This window comes from Fistularia commersonii, chromosome 1 (assembly GCF_037954325.1).
Source record: "Fistularia commersonii isolate RoL2024-O1a breed Wild chromosome 1, RoL_Fcom_v1.0, whole genome shotgun sequence".
In the NCBI taxonomy this organism is placed as follows: Eukaryota; Metazoa; Chordata; class Actinopteri; order Syngnathiformes; family Fistulariidae; genus Fistularia; species Fistularia commersonii.
In genome coordinates, this window is record NC_141284.1 from 13,965,022 (window position 1) to 13,980,757 (window position 15,736).

Below are 15,736 nucleotides of genomic sequence, written 5' to 3' on the forward strand. Positions count from 1 at the left end.
TTCCCAATTGTTTCAATAATGGAGGAATAAAAACATGTGACTATGTAATGCTTTTTCACTCCAAAAGGTGTCTGTTAAAAATTTCTCCTCATATTGTTTACCTCCAAGTTTAAGCTTTTATGTATTTGTTTTTGGTAGACTTACTAAACACCACAGAGCAACAACATTTATTATTTACAGCGCTACAGTTAACATTCTAAGAGAGGATAGAATTACCTGTTTGGCAGCACAGGCATTTCATTTCCCATTAAAACCTTGGATAAGCCACACATCAAACTGAACAAACCAAAGAAGGTGGAACAGCTGTGTTCCCGTGAAATACTTTGGAAAATGGTGATAGAATCTTTTGAGTCCCTCTGTTTGAAAGATGATGATAGTCCATCTCCAACACACTATCAGGTCCCAGAAGAGGATTTTGACTCAGACTTGGAGTCGGATGGTAAGTTCACTCGTCGTTAGATCAATTCTTGAAATTCCAGGGTAAATATAGTTAACCTTTGTTGCAATCTAGTGAGGCAATTCCTTTGAATACATAAATGTATAGATATAGAGGAAGTTGCCATGATGTAAATTACATGAATGCCCTTAAAAACAATAAAAATGAATACCATACTCTGGCCATTGATGTCAAATATAGTCTATTAACTGAACCCATACACTAAGATCAAAGAATAATGCTCCAACCCATTTACAGATAACAGGGAGAGCCCTAGGGAGACATCTATAGCTGATGTGTACCTGCAGGCATGCAGGCTACTGGGAATTGTGCCTGTTTCATACTTCATACAAAACCTTGACTCCTCCTCTATGACACTCAGTCATCATGGACTGGGACCTTCAGGGTGCAAGGCATTGGCTATTGCTTTGGTGGTGAGTTAAACTCCTAGCATCTATCTGAGTGTTACAGTTTTTTAAAACATTCCTCATGATTGTCAAAATCTTTTCATGGCAACTGGCCTTAAAGTTCTTCCCTCAAAGATATTTATCAGATATTTTGATTTTTTTTTTTCTTTTTTGTGCTTTTAGGGTGATATTCAGATCTGCACCCTTGAACTGGCGGACAACTACATTCAAGCAGAGGGTGTCAAGTACCTTATGGAACTGTTAAGGGTTAATTTCACCATTCAGCATTTGGTACATACCTGAGTAGCCCATTTCTTAAGGCTACACAAGTGGATTTCCAGTTTTATTTTTCAGATATATCTGTGTGAATTGGACTTTTTTTTTTCAGGATTTGTCCGACAACCACCTGCGGTCTGCAGGAGCCGAGTATGTCGCTAAAATGTTGCAGGATAGCATGTCATTAAAATCTATTAAACTCTCAGGTAAATAATGTTCTGAAAATTCTTTGGTGTCCATTTTCAAGACTCATGCCAGGTGGTGCAATGAGATCTGGGAAACTGATTTAAGAACACAGTTTACACGTTAACACGCATGACTATGACTCCACCAATTCTCAGTACCTTCGCTATTTTGTAAGAGGTTGAGAAATGAAAGGCACATTTCCTTGCAAAAACAAAAAATAGGATAATTAAATCATGTTTTTTTCATCCCCAGGCTTATTTCTAGTCTCAAAGTAAGTAATTTTTTGTTCAACAGGGAATGGATTTACTGATGATGATGCTAAACATTTTGCAGATGCTTTGTCCGTAAGTCACAAATGGGGATTTGTCTTTTATTTTGTTTTATTTATAACTTCTACAAAGAGGTTATGTACAATGTATTGATTTGTTTTACTGTTGGTTTAAAAATACAAAAAAATGAATTTTCACAAAAGTCAGTGGAGAGGAACCCCTAGGTGGATCTAACTTGAGAAAATGATCAGTTTAGTGAGTTAAAAACTACATATCACTATTTTTTAATTGGACACCCATATTATGTCACTGGAAACGAACCCTGTGATTCTTATATGAATATAGATAGTTGTATTTTAAAATACATTTCAGTTTTGGCTGTTGTTCACTTTGTAATCTTGTATTGCAGTATTTCATCTTTGTTCGTTTGTTGTTTGCATTTTTTTAGTTATAATAATCTCTTTTTATAGTTTCTTGTTGTTTTTGTCACATCTAGATTAATTCCAGAATCAGGGAACTTGACCTAAGCCATAATGGGTTTTGTGGAAGAGGAGGGGGGCATTTGGGGCAACTCTTGGGTACAGTATATTTTACTAGCCTTGGTGATTTGTGAATGTTTTTCAAATGTTTTGCTGAGTGCCATTTCAATCAGTGTTATTGTCTTTGTTTTACAGCAAGCAATGAGGCCCTGGAAATGTTGGATCTCAGCTGGAATCATCTCAGAATGAGAGGAGCTATTGCTCTTTGTGCTGGACTTAAGGTATGGCCCAGCAGTCATGACTGACCTAGTGTATAACCCCTAACCACATGTACAATATCCATCTTTAGGTGAATACGATGGTAAAATGCCTAGACTTGTCATGGAATGGATTCGGGAATGAGGGTGCTCTGGCAATGGGAGAAGCCCTCAAATTTAACAAAACTCTGGTACAACTCAACCTTAACAACAACCGCCTCACCAATGAAGGTGTCAGCATGCTGTGCAGGGGCCTTGAGTACAATAATACCCTCCAAGTCCTACTGGTGGATAAAGTTGTTGTTTGTTTTTCACCATTTAGCCACTGATCATCATGAGGTGGCTTTTGATGTTTATTTATTATGGTTTTATAGCTGGCTCACAACTCTTTGACAGTGGAAGGAGCACTAGCCTTAGTTAATGTGGTAAAGAACACTGCAAGAACAGCTTTGGAGGAGATCAACATTTGTGTGAGTGGCAGCATTTTCTCATACCCAGGTTTGACTGTTGTACCCTTGTAATACAGTTGTGACCAAAATCGAAATCTATTCATATTAATTAATTGAAGGTTCCAATATATCAATGTTTAAATATTTTAACTATAGAAGCAGCAATAAGTACCCTTTAACCGGTGTATTTTATTGTGTCATTATCATATTTTTTTTTTTTTTAAATCTCATATGAATAGAATGTGATGGTAAATGAGAACTTTGTGCATCTACTGGAGATGACTTGCCTGGAGCATCCTAATCTGGATGTACAGTATGGAGGGGTGGGAGGCTTTATTGCCAAGAAACCCATAAGGCGCATTGACCCCATGAAAGTTATACAGGTTTGTAGTGTCACTTGATGAAAATTACTCTAATTGTTTGGCTCTGACTTTATTTTTCTCAAACCTTTTTCTTCTGAGGATTACTTGGATCAACGCAAGCTACGCCTGTGGGATTTCTTTCGAAATATTGACAAAGATGGCATCATGCGGGTGTCAGTGGCCGAGTTCCAGAAGGCAGTCCAGGTTTGACAACATGGCTGATTTATTTAATTGGGTGGACTTGGGGACATTTGCAGGAGATGTCCCATTGGGGATCTTCATCAACAGATGACTGATGGAAGTTAAGAATTGTAAATAATAAGCTCTCATCGAGCTCCTGCGACTGATAATTTTTCTACATACAAAAAATGTAGAATACTGTAAAGCTCTGTGGAGAGGTAAAAGCTTCAAAACTTAACAGATATCATTTTTTTTTTTTTTGTGGCCCTTCCAAAGCAATCAAGGATTCCTTTGGATCGATTTCAAATTGAGGAGCTGATCCAGAGACTTGATCGTGACAGGACGGGCGTGGTGGACTACAGGTGACTCCATCTCATACTTTTGCATCTCATATTGTTTAATCAACCTCGCAGATGAACCCTTTTCATTGAGATTCTGATATTATCACCCAGTTGAATAAGACTTCACAAACAACATCTGCTGGTTTAAAATTTGTTGTAATGATGACTCATTGTGATTGAATTAAGACATTCACAAGCTCTTTGTCCAAGATTCCAGACTGAGTCAGTCGATAAAACAAAATAGATAGAGATATTTCTCTAGGAAACCTGGTGCACTAACCTTACTATTTCCATTACATCATGAGCCATAGCATCTTTGCCCAAGCGGAAACATGATCAGGTTCACTTCATAACAAATCACTACTACAGTACCTGTGTCTTCAGCAGGCCAATACACTTCTTTTTTCCTCTCTCTCCGTGTTGTCCCAAAAGAACATACCCTGTGAAGTTCTCATCATTACCAAGAACCCGGTGAACCCATTTTTGTAGTCCCAGAGGAATTTGCTTAAGCGTCAATGCCTGAAATAAATCAAAATTAATTTTATGAATCAGCGATGAATGGTTCCCTCCCAGTAGAAAGAGTATAACGTGCATTGATTCTATTTTTTCGTGCCTCTATAAACCAGTCTAATCGGTTCAGAGTGCTCTGATGTTTCTCCACAGAGGGCTGGCAGACACAAGGAAACAGATGATGAAGGATCACCGCCACCAGCTGCGCAAAGTTGAATCTCGCCAAAAGAAAGAAAAGCAGAAGAGTGACCGCATCCTCAAGACGTTCCAGAGTGCCGTGGAGGCAGTTACCCCTCATAGCTCTATGGTCATGTCTCCTGCTCTCAAAGAAAACTCAAGTGGCCCACAGCCGTTCTCCGCTACCCCTCTTAGTTCCTGGCATCACATTGTCATGTCCAGCAGTAGTCATTACTCCGTCACAAACCTAAGCAATGAGCATTTCCACTTGCCGTTGATAGGAAGCACCGCCTCTCACCGTCCCTCAAGCTCCCTAGCTATGCGCTCCCACTCCCAGCCCAACCTGCTGGGTAACCTCCCAGCCTCTCTGCATGGCAAATCCATCTCTGCACATGGGGTGCGTTCTAATCCTGAGATAGGCCACAGCAGTATATACTTTGCTGTTAACCAGCTAACCAGGTCCAAATCTGCTCTCAGTGCCCCGAAACCTGAGCCTCAAGCCAAAACGAAGAAAGGGAAGAAATCGAAAACTAAGAAACGTATAGAGAAAAACTCAAAAAATTGTACATCAAAAAAAAAAGAAGTTCTTAAAAAGTCAAAAGTATCAAACCTATGAAATGTATATTCAGCTATTCCAGCAGGGGGTGTTTCAGTTCACTTTTAAATTTCTTTCAAGAGTGAAAAAGTAAAAAAGATAATACTTAGAACCTTATTCAAGGGGAATTTCACGTGAGGTCAATCCATAACAAGGTATCTTTGATTTTTTTCACCACAATTTGAAGAATTACTTTAATCTTTATCTATGTCAACAGGGATATTCAATTCTACAAAACAGATTTTTCCTTTCAAAATATTTTGCAAAAACTGAAATCTAGATGCTCCAATCCCACCTGTGTGTAAAATTATGGCAGAAGTATTATGTTAACTCTTGAAGTAAATACAATTGCAATGTCTTGCGTTTCCTTTCACTTGTCAGCTGTATTAATATTGTCAAATATATGGTCTGAGATATTGCAACAAACCACAGGGGATATACACACGTGGACAAAATTGCTGATACCCCTATGTTAATGGAAAAGCCCACAATGGTCACTGAAATAACTTGAAACTGACAGAAGTAATAATGAATATAAATGGACTGAATATTAACCGATGAGAGTCAGACATAGGTTTTTAATTGTGGTACAGCAGAGTCATGTTAAAAAACATGTTAATGAAACAGGCCATGAAAAAAAAATGATGGTACCCCTGGAAAAGATTAAAAATAATTTTACCAAAGGGGTATGTTAAACTAAGGTGTGTCCTCTAATTAGTATCGCAGTTGTCTTGAAACTTGTTGTCAGTCAGTCAGTCTGACAATTTAAAGGGGGACAAGTAGTCTCAGTGCTGTTTGGTGGCATAGTGTGTACCACACTAAATATGGACCACAGACAGAAATGGAGAGAGTTGTCTCAGGAGATTTGAAAGAAAATTGCAGACAAGTATGTTAAAGGTAAAAGCTATAAGACCATCTCCAAGCAGCTTGATGTTCCTGTGACTACAGTTGCACATATTTTTCAGAAGTTTAACACTGACAGGACTGTAGCAGACCTCTCTGGATGTGGCCCACAAAAGTAAATTTGATGTCAAATTGAAGAGATGGACAATATAAATGTCAACCAAAGATTGCAGAATAACCTCAAAAGTAATGAAAGGTGAACTCCTAGGACAAGGTACATCTGGGTAATATCACAGCATCTGTTGCTGTTTTAGCCCAAGTGGATGACCAAGGAGGACATACCAGTTGAAAGCAAATAAAAGAAAAGCAAGACTGGAATTTGCCACAATTCAAATAGATCAGCCAAAATGCTTGTGGGAGAATATCCTGTATGAGACATAATTGGAGCTTTCGAGAAATAATTGGAGCTTTGTTGAAAGGCACATCTACTCTATGTTCACAAATGAGAAAAGCATACCAAGAAAAGCACACTATTCCTACTGTGAACCATGGAGGGGGCTCAGTTAATTTCTATGAGTGCTTTGCTTCACCTGGCACAGGGTGTCTTGAATCTGTGGGGGGGTACAATGAAATCTCAAGAATATCAAGGCATTCTGGAGCAAAATGTGCTGCCTAGTGTGACAAAGCTTGGTCTCAGCAGCAGATCATGGGTCTCCCAATAGGAGCATAACTCAAAACACACAGGTAAAGACACCAAGAATGGCTAAGAGCATAACATTGGACTGTTCTGAGGTGGCCTTCTATGCGCCCTGATCTAAATCCTATTGAGCATCGGTGGAAGGGGCTCAAACATGCCATCTGGAGGAGGCACCTTTCAAACCCGTGACACCTACATAACTGGAGCAGTTTGCTCAAGATGAGTGGGCAAAATACCTGTTGACAGGTGCAGCAGTCTCAATGACAGTTACTAAAATCATTTGATTGGAGCTATTGCCTCCAAAGGTTGTCCAACAGATTCAAATTTAATAAAGGAACTAGGTGCTACGGTCCCTGGTGTTTGTATCGCTTCTAATGGGTAGGTCTTGAGATACGGTTCTTAAGGAGAACATAGAGATTACCCATGCAGGAGGACACAGAGAACAAAGGAGAGAACCCAGGCAGAGGAACATGGAGAGAAGACAGAGAACCCAAGCAGGAGAACTGAAAGAACTCATGCAGGAGGATATGGAGAGAACATAAGAGAGAGAATCCAGGCAAGAGAACATGTGGAACAAAGAGAACACATGCAGAAGAACACAGGTGGGAGAATGTAGAGAAAACCCAGGCAGGCGAACTTGGAGAGAACCCAGTCAGGGTAACAAGGCAGGAACACACAAAGAAAACCCAGACAGGAGAACAAGGACAGAACACAGAAGGAGGACATGTAACAAATATTAAATTAAAGGTATTATCAATTTTGTCCTGGCCAGTTACATCATCCATTATCTTTCATAATTCTATTGAACAACAATTCAAAAAGGAATGCCTGATTTCCATTGGTTCGATTTTTATTTAGGATTACTTTATTTCAGTTACCATTTTGGGTATTTCTTTGGTTATCCAAGTGTTATGTAGCTCCCGGGAAGGCACCATTCATCCCTGGAAGACAATCAATATCTTCTGCATGGAAAAGGTTTGGTTTTATCACACTAAATAGTATTTCTCCATCTGGTATTTTGACGATAGCTGTGTTAATCCAGTTATATTACTCATAAGTTTCAGTGATTAGTTATTTTGGCATGTGACGAATGTAAAAGTTACCACACACTCACATTTTTCTTACTCTAAGGTTTTTCATTGTGTCCTTTGATGAAATAAAAAAATGAAGACCTCCTCAATTCAATTGTATTCTATTCTAATTTATAATTATTGCATTTATTCACTTCCCTAAGTTCGCTGTTTCCATTCTTTTTATTCCAATCTCATAAAACTCTGTCCTCGAAAACAAAACATTGGCTTAAATAGTCTGTCATAAGAGCTGAAATGTCTCAAAAGGTAAGCAGATCCAGTTGCAACATCAAAATAAGAATCAGTTATAGCTTGTTGACTATGGATATTTTTCTTTGCCGGATGAAGAGCCTTACTGTTATAGAGACAAGCCGTAAAGCAGGCCAAACAGTTCAAACAATCTGGAGATTGAGCTGCTCTAGAATATTTTTTGCAATACAAAGGAACGAACCCCATACAGACGAATATGCTGTCACATTTTCTGTCTGTAGTCCTATTCTTCAAATCTTTACCCAGGCTTCCAGGGTAAAGGGAGCTATGACAATGGCATTAATCCATCCTACAATGCAAGCTCAAAGACATAAAGATATGAGACTGACATAACAGCCTGTTGAACTGTGAATGAAACAGTATATTCCCAACTCATCCTGCGATATGAGAATTTTAATTGGATTATAACATACTAAGGTATCTTACAATTATGTGTGTTTAATGAGAATTACAGAAAATATAGTCAATTAATTGATGAAAATAAACAAGATTATAAAAAACACTAATTGAAAACCCATATATATATAGTATGCATCACAACATGTCTTTTTGTCTTTTCACATAATCTGACAATTCTGTGATTAACCCTGCTCTCCATTAGCCACACTAGAGTTTTCACCCGCCTCTGTAATCTTGCTCTCCCTAAGGGGAAAAGCAATTCTCCTTTGTGCTGAGGCAGGCGCCTGGTCCCATCTGGCACTGAGCACAGAAACACCGCAGACTGAGGATTTTGGACAGGGATGTTCAAAGAATCGGTAACTGTTATAAAACAGTTCTTACTTGATAATTTCTCATGTGCACCAACTAGTTAATGCCAGAACTAAAATGTAGATATCAAAGTGAAAATAGCAAGGCCTTAATTCAGCACACAAAAACATCACTGTCTCTTTAAAAGGGCCAGCATCTGTCAGAATGAGGAGGAGCAGGGGCTTTTGTGAAATGATACCCTAAAGTGACATCATGGCCAGCCAATCGGCAGCCTCCTTTGCAGCCTCCTCCTGTGCTGACCCTCAGATGAGAGATCTCGCGCTGCAGAATCCATGGGCTGCTGCAGGTACTACTGATGCTGATCCTTGGGTGGAGGATACAGAGCATGCCCGCTTCACATAAGGTACCGCGGATGTCTTTATGTTAGCCCAACCATTGTTCTGTTCTAGTAATTCAGTTATTTTGACTGTAAATTTCCAATGGAAAGATGCACAATCAAGACACAATGAATAATAGTAGAGGAGACAAAAAATGGCTTTGTGTGTTTCATAACACTCCTCAGAGAATGTTGCCTCCATGACTGCTACAAGGACAGAGGATATATGTTTTAATGCTTGTATTTCATTGGATTTGGAGAAATTGCAATTACATCACTTGGATTTTTTTTAGCTAGTTTCTATAGTTTCTGTCGTTTTAATCAAAATAATGGTGCATAAACATTAGTATTACCCATTACATTATTTATGAATCTCTTCATTGAAAGATTGAGTGGTAAACAAGTGCACATCTTTTTCACGTTTATTTAGATAATTTAGAAAGTGTGTGTGTACCATCTCAAGGGCAAATGCTAGGTCAATATATTAGTGGGGGATGAAATAATATAGCTAAAATAAGATTATGAGGTCTTAATGTTCTGAGTCATGTTTCTGTCATCCTGCACTTGTAATGCTTTGTATCTGTCCTCAACCAGAAATTGGAGGCACAAGCTTGTACTCACTTCCTGCTCTTGACTGGAGGTTAACCCTTTGTTTCCCTTGGCTCAGCTAATCATGCTTTGCCTAAAAAACCTTGGCGTTGGAGGTAGTGGGGCGAAACATACACAGAGCCCACTGACTGACAGAGATGGTCCCATCTGTTGAAAAGATCAGGGATCAAAGGTGAGTTCAAATATAAACAACACTGATAAAAGCACCTCATTGCTTGTGCTCATAGCTTGTGGTTCAGTTTCTGTTTCAGAATGAAACAAATAGATTCATGCACTGTAAGTGTAACATATTATTGATTTAAATGTGAATTTATTTTAACCAACAGGCCCATCTGGATCTTGAAGGGTCCAACACAAAGTGGTGATGGCAAAAAGAGATTACTTGGTGGAAGCAGCCAAGCAGATTCACATGGCCCTGGACAGTGAGGTCAATGAAGACTATGAGGCAGCTTTCAGCTATTATAAGAATGGTGTAGACCTACTGCTTAATGGGGTTCAATGTGAGTATAAAACATTTCATTGTGCATGGCGTTATAGAGGAAGCCAGGGCTACTCACTTCCAAGAGGCATTTTTACAGCACAAGACCTAGAACACGTGTCAAACTCAAGGCCCGCGGGCCAAATGTGACCCGCCACGTCATTTTCTGTGGCCCGTGAGAGCATCTTAATAGGTCTGATTGTCTCAAAATAAATCAAATTAGTCAAATTCATGCATTGAGCATAAACTACATTTCCCATAATTCATGCCAAGCACGTGACCCGCCAAATGACGGCATCACGCCATCAGATTGCAGTGCATCCACATTAATGCAATTTTGAGAAATACATTTAATCCCTAAATAGCCAGGAAGAGAAAAGTTGATGGTTTTGAACCAAGTTAATGTCATAACTAGTGTTGGATGACATTTTTCTTTATTTACTTGGATAGTTTGAGTAATGTGGCTTTCTTAACCTGATGTGATAAAACAGAGCAACTAGTAAACACATTTTTTTTCACATCTATGCAAATGCATATGTAACATTTTGGATTTGAATGAGTAATAATTCAGTTATTTAACATTTAGGAGTAGTTACACTGATCTCACATTACTTTCAGTTACATTTAGAATAATGTGGCCCTTTGACAGCAACCATGATGCTGATGTGGCCCAGCGTGAAAATGACTTTGACACCCCTGACCTAGAGTATGATGTAAACACACAAACCAGAATAAAAACAGGAAGTAAGGCTTGCAGTCATCTACTTTTCTTCCACATTCACTTCCACTGTTTTTTTTTTGGATCTGATATTATCTGGTTAAGTTTCTGGTTAAGTTATCTGGTTAAGAGTAATATTCCACCTTCAGATCTGCCTGAAAGTTAATCTGTTTTTCAGTGGATCCAAATAAAGATCGCAGGGAGGCTGTTAAGAGAAAAACAACTCAGTACTTGAAGAGAGCAGAGGAAATCTTTATAACACACCTCCAGGACAACCTCGGAAAGGGAAGTTCTCATTTGGGGGTAAGTCTATAATGCTGTTCTATTGTTTAAAAGACATGATTTTGAAATGGAAACTCTGTGCTCCAAATTCAATGTCAGAATAAGTAAAATCCCTGGTTGATGGATCTCTAATGTCCTATTTTCAAAAATAAGTTGATCATAAGCCAATGAAAAAAATAGATGATGAAATATTATTTTTTTAGAGTTCCACTGTTCTTTTTTTTTCTATGTTTGATTATTAGTATTTATTAAAGTAATTTGTGAATGGAACCTTTTGTTATTCTCACGGGAACTTTAGTTGACCGACTGAAAGTTACCAATAGGGTTATATAGTTCTTCTTCCTCTATAAAGTTTTGTGGTCTGTGAAATCCACTCATGAAGGTGGCCCCAGCATTATTTATTAAAAGAAAGCACTTTATTGTCAACATTTAACGTACTTATACATACAGCACAGCATCAGTTAAATTCAACCACTGCATTTATCCCCTCATGGATGAACAATGAGCAGTATGCAGCCGCATAAGCAGCTCAAGGGGAGCAGTATGGGGGTTCAATATCTTGCTTAACAACACTTCGACAGTAGGACGAGTGCGGTAATTGGATCAGGAATGTTTGGTTCCAAGACGACCGCTCTAAGCCCCTTAGCCACAATGCCCCTTTTAACAGTGAGAAGTTACTATTTGGGTGATGTCATACAGAAATATAACTATAATGCTGGGATGTTAGAAGGAGTCACACCAGAAACATCATGTTTAATAAAGGTATTCTTGAATGTTTGCATTCAAACATTCAAAAAAGTGGTGAGCGATAGTATAGCTGGAAAGTATCAGAAATAAACTCTATTGTTGCCAAACGCAACAGAACTTCTGTGAAGAAGTATATTCCTCAATTTATTATGGATTAAAGACCACATGAAGGTTGTTGACCCTCACATCAAGACTTTAGCCAAAAAAAAATTCTGATTATTTAAGTGTGTGCTGAGTTACCGTGATGATGGAATTGGAATGGAAGGAAAAGGCAGCAACATTAATCAGTTATATATCTGCCTCAGCACATACTCCGTTCATGTAGTTCTTAAACAAGAAGATGTAAAAGGAATGCAACAAAGGTTTATGGACAGAAGCAGTTCTATTTGTGGTGCAATGTTTCTTTTCCCTCAAGGGTTATAGCAGTCTGAGATTCCGGCCAGTCAGACACCTGAGTTCACCTGTGGAGGACTTGGAGATGTGTAAGGTGGTGGGAGTAAATGACAAGGTGAGACAAAACTAATTATGTAAGCACATTTTTTGCTCAATGTCTATTTTGACATGGAAAAAGTAAGGAAAAGCTGTCGAGGGTGAAGTTCAAAAATGTTTTCCTTTTCCCTAGGTTCTGATTGTCCAAAGTATGGTCAATAAGGAGACATTTGTTGTAAAGGTTAGTAGTCAGACAAGTAGTGGTACTGCAAAAATTAACAATGGTGATAACATGATATTATAATATATGTAATATATAATATCGTGTATATGATATAATAATATATTGTATATTCCCGGCCAATGCAGACCTGGACTATCATTCTGCTTTCTATTTTTGTCCGTGTTTTTGTTGTTGTCATTCTGCTATCTATTTTTATCCTTTTGTCCTTGCTGTTGTCGTCACTTGTCTTTTCTATTTATATGTCTCTTCCACTTTTATTTATATTCATATTCATATCTGTTGATGTTGTGAAACTGATATTGTGTGCTGTGAAAAACGAATTTCCCCTATGGCGATTAATCTTATATTAATACAGCACCTCACGTTTCAGGCAACAGATAAATTGGGTGATACAGAGGAGTAGGCCTCTAAAAGAGCCTTCCAAGTAGAAGTTTTTTTTTACCATGGGCATGACTCTGTGGCCTCTTTCTAACACAGCAAACATTTCTAACAACGCTGTGTTTTGGCAGAGTCTGGTTAAGTCCAGTTGGGAGAGCAGAGAGCAGCCAACCATCATTCCTCAAGGCGTGCCATACATGGTGAAGCTCTTGAGGTATTACGTCAGCGAGGATGTAGTCTACCTTCACCTGGAGCATGTCAAAGGTAAGGCCACTGACTTTTCTGACTACACAACATTAACTGGACCAATGCTAAAGCTATTCCTCTAATGCCCTAGGTGGAAGGCTCTTTTCTAAATTGAACAAGCTGAGGAACAGAAAGGCCAAGGATCATCCGGAGTGTGACACCTCCGGTCAACACAACATCAGACTGAAGACCAGCTACACCTCACCTGCAATCTACACTGACTACCAGCACAGCAAGAGCAGCAGCACAGAAAACTTTTCAAAGAGATTAAGTGATGAGAGCCCAGACACTGATTACCCAACATCATGGGATGAGACTCAGCAACGCCTGGAGAGCTGTGGGACTCACTCGTACATCGAAGAGACGGGCTGTCTGGAGAACTCACGCTCTGCACCATCATATCGTAACAAGCATGATCGTCTAACTCTATTTTCCGGACTAATGGGAATGAAAGTCGGCACTCATATCCACCCACCAGCTCCCAGTTTGCATTTTTATTCCTCTGAATCTCAGGAAAAGCCGGCCCTTCCCCTTCCTTGCAGACGTGTGAGTCAAGCTCTTGAAGTCATGTCCGAACTGCATGAAAAGAAAGCGGGAGCTGGCTTGATAGAATGCAGCTCAGACTTTGAAATGGCTTGGAAAGCTGCAGAAACAGCGAACAGGTGTGGTGAAGCAAGCCCCTACACAGTGACTGACAGTGGTTTAGATAGTATGTCAGAGCACACTGCACCTTATGCAAGTCAGAACCCTCTCACACAAACAGAATCAGCTAAAAGTGAAAGGAATGGTTTGAGCTCTTCCCCTGCCATTTTGCATCTTCCTCTCCATTGCCAAACCCAGATCCGTGGCAGGGAACCATGGGGAATCAATGGCACACAGCAAGACGCTGTTTTGAGTGGAAATGCAGATGTTGTGACAGAGTTAGTGCAGCACAGCAGGGACACAAAACTGGACAGCAACGGTCTCACCACAGAAGAAAGAAATGGAGTGGTAGTCATCAGGAGCACAGACAGAGCGGTGCTCTCTGACCTCACACACACTGGGACCAACTCACCATTTTCTTTTTCTCTCTGCTACAGCAACGCACGAAAGCAGGAGACGTTATCAGGTGTACCTCTTGCACTTTCAGATTTTAATGCAGACACAGAGTTCGCGAAGGTGAGGGAGGGTGCAGAGGAAGCCTGTGAACTGGTGTGTCCTGCAGAGAAGGTCATGCCTTCAAAAGAGGGATCATTTTCCAACTGGTACTCCCCCAGGCTCCTACACAACAAGACTAATGATTGTTTGCTGAAATCAGAGAGACTGCAACATCCGGACGAGGACCAGATCACTGAGGTGGACGGCTGGTGCTACCTGCCCCAAGTCCGGGTCAAATCCTACAAATCAACAGATAAGGCCGTGCAGGAATGCTGGGGGCTTCCTGAGGGAGAGGTGCGTGTCTGGGGGGCTCAGATCCTGCTTGCCCTTGAGAGTCTACATCAGCAGGGCATCCTGTGTTGTGATCTCAACCCGAGAAACGTTCTTCTAACCAGCAATGGTGAGTATCATTTGACTACAGAAGGTTGCATATCGTCACCATTTTAAAATAATCGCCTAAGTCATTTTTTCAGATTTTTCAGGAAACACAAAAAACTGAACCATTTGACACACTCTTGACATAGGCAATTTCTACTAAAGGGGTAGAATGGCACAATCTGTTTAACTGAGGATGTAGGCAATTTTGCCAGAGGTGGTCAGCATCATGAGGAGATGATTTAGGCAAAAAAAACATTTTTGTAAAAAAATGACTTGGACGATTATTTTAAGAGAGTTACGATACGGAAATGGCCTCTGTAATTGTTTGTGATGTATTTCCTTTTGTCTTCTTTTTTTCTCAGGGAAAGTGTGTCTGACATTTTTTGGCCAGTGGAGTGAGGTTCAGTCAGAAATAAGCACCAAAGCAATGGAACAAATGTACTGTGCTCCAGGTTAGAACTAATTATACCGAGACTTCGCACAACTGACTGTTTCCTTGTGTAACCTGCCATCTAGTGGTGCAATGCAATATGTCCATATAATTCCATGGACGTTAAACGAAAACATAAGTGAACTGGTAAAAGTACTCCAAACAATAACAACAACAACAACAATAATAATAATAATAATAACAAGCGCCTCATTATTATTATTGTTGTTGTTGTCGTTGTTGTGATTGTTGTTGTGGCTCTCATAGTTGTTATAATTATTATCATCACAAAATGTAGTATTATTTATTATTATAGAGAAATTGTTGGGAATTTTTTTGTCATTTTGGGTCACTAGGAAAACATCCTTCCTTCAACCACGATTTTATCATAATGTAATTCATTGTTCAAAAAACTGAGGGAAAATATGAACCATAAACATCAGTTATATTTCAATAAATATAATTAATTACAAATTTTGCTTAAAATCAAATCGTCATAATCTGATACTGCCTCCAGTCCCCACAGCTAATATTTCAATTCAAAACGAATGGGTTGGTGTATGAATTACATTGCTGATAAGAGACAATAGCAGTTGCCTTTTGATTATGCTCCAAAGTTACACGAGAGTGTGTTTTGACAATGATGTGAGTGGTAAACTGTTAAATACTTTGTAGTCAGAATGATTAAATATTGCAGCATAAAGCCACCATGAACATGTTTGTGCAAGTATTATAAAGAAGGTTAATTATTACATTTCATTTTATAATTTAA

The 15,736-nt window shown here is 39.2% G+C and overlaps 2 protein-coding genes across 2 annotated transcripts in view; both read left to right on the forward strand.

Moving 5' to 3' along the window:
* The first annotated feature begins 330 nt into the window (after positions 1-330).
* Positions 331-5,209, forward strand: lrrc74a (leucine rich repeat containing 74A). The gene is made up of 13 exons (XM_086150835.1): positions 331-439; positions 695-870; positions 1,027-1,134; positions 1,232-1,325; positions 1,600-1,649; positions 2,071-2,152; positions 2,249-2,334; positions 2,403-2,597; positions 2,685-2,780; positions 2,999-3,142; positions 3,221-3,325; positions 3,578-3,663; positions 4,306-5,209. The coding sequence occupies exons 1-13, from the start codon at positions 331-333 to the stop codon at positions 4,943-4,945; spliced, it is 1,971 nt and encodes a 656-aa protein (XP_086006961.1). The 3' UTR covers positions 4,946-5,209.
* A 3,615-nt stretch (positions 5,210-8,824) lies between these two features.
* rps6kl1 (ribosomal protein S6 kinase-like 1) overlaps positions 8,825-15,736 on the forward strand; it is an 8,024-nt gene continuing 1,112 nt past the window's right edge. The window contains exons 1-9 of the mRNA XM_086149264.1: positions 8,825-8,915; positions 9,556-9,669; positions 9,824-9,997; positions 10,872-10,996; positions 12,138-12,230; positions 12,345-12,392; positions 12,905-13,037; positions 13,111-14,556; positions 14,897-14,986. Coding sequence (XP_086005390.1) covers positions 9,862-9,997; positions 10,872-10,996; positions 12,138-12,230; positions 12,345-12,392; positions 12,905-13,037; positions 13,111-14,556; positions 14,897-14,986 — 2,071 coding nt within the window. The 5' untranslated portion in view covers positions 8,825-8,915; positions 9,556-9,669; positions 9,824-9,861. The remainder of the gene's footprint in view (positions 8,916-9,555; positions 9,670-9,823; positions 9,998-10,871; positions 10,997-12,137; positions 12,231-12,344; positions 12,393-12,904; positions 13,038-13,110; positions 14,557-14,896; positions 14,987-15,736) is intronic.

Excerpts from the sequence above, each read along its gene's own strand:
- lrrc74a (XM_086150835.1), top strand. The coding sequence starts at position 331 with ATGGTGATAGAATCTTTTGAGTCCCTCTGTTTGAAAGATGATGATAGT. Across the intron at positions 871-1,026 it reads CATTGGCTATTGCTTTGGTG|GGTGATATTCAGATCTGCAC; the intron begins GTGAGTTAAACT and ends TTGTGCTTTTAG. Across the intron at positions 2,781-2,998 it reads TGGAGGAGATCAACATTTGT|AATGTGATGGTAAATGAGAA; the intron begins GTGAGTGGCAGC and ends TCATATGAATAG.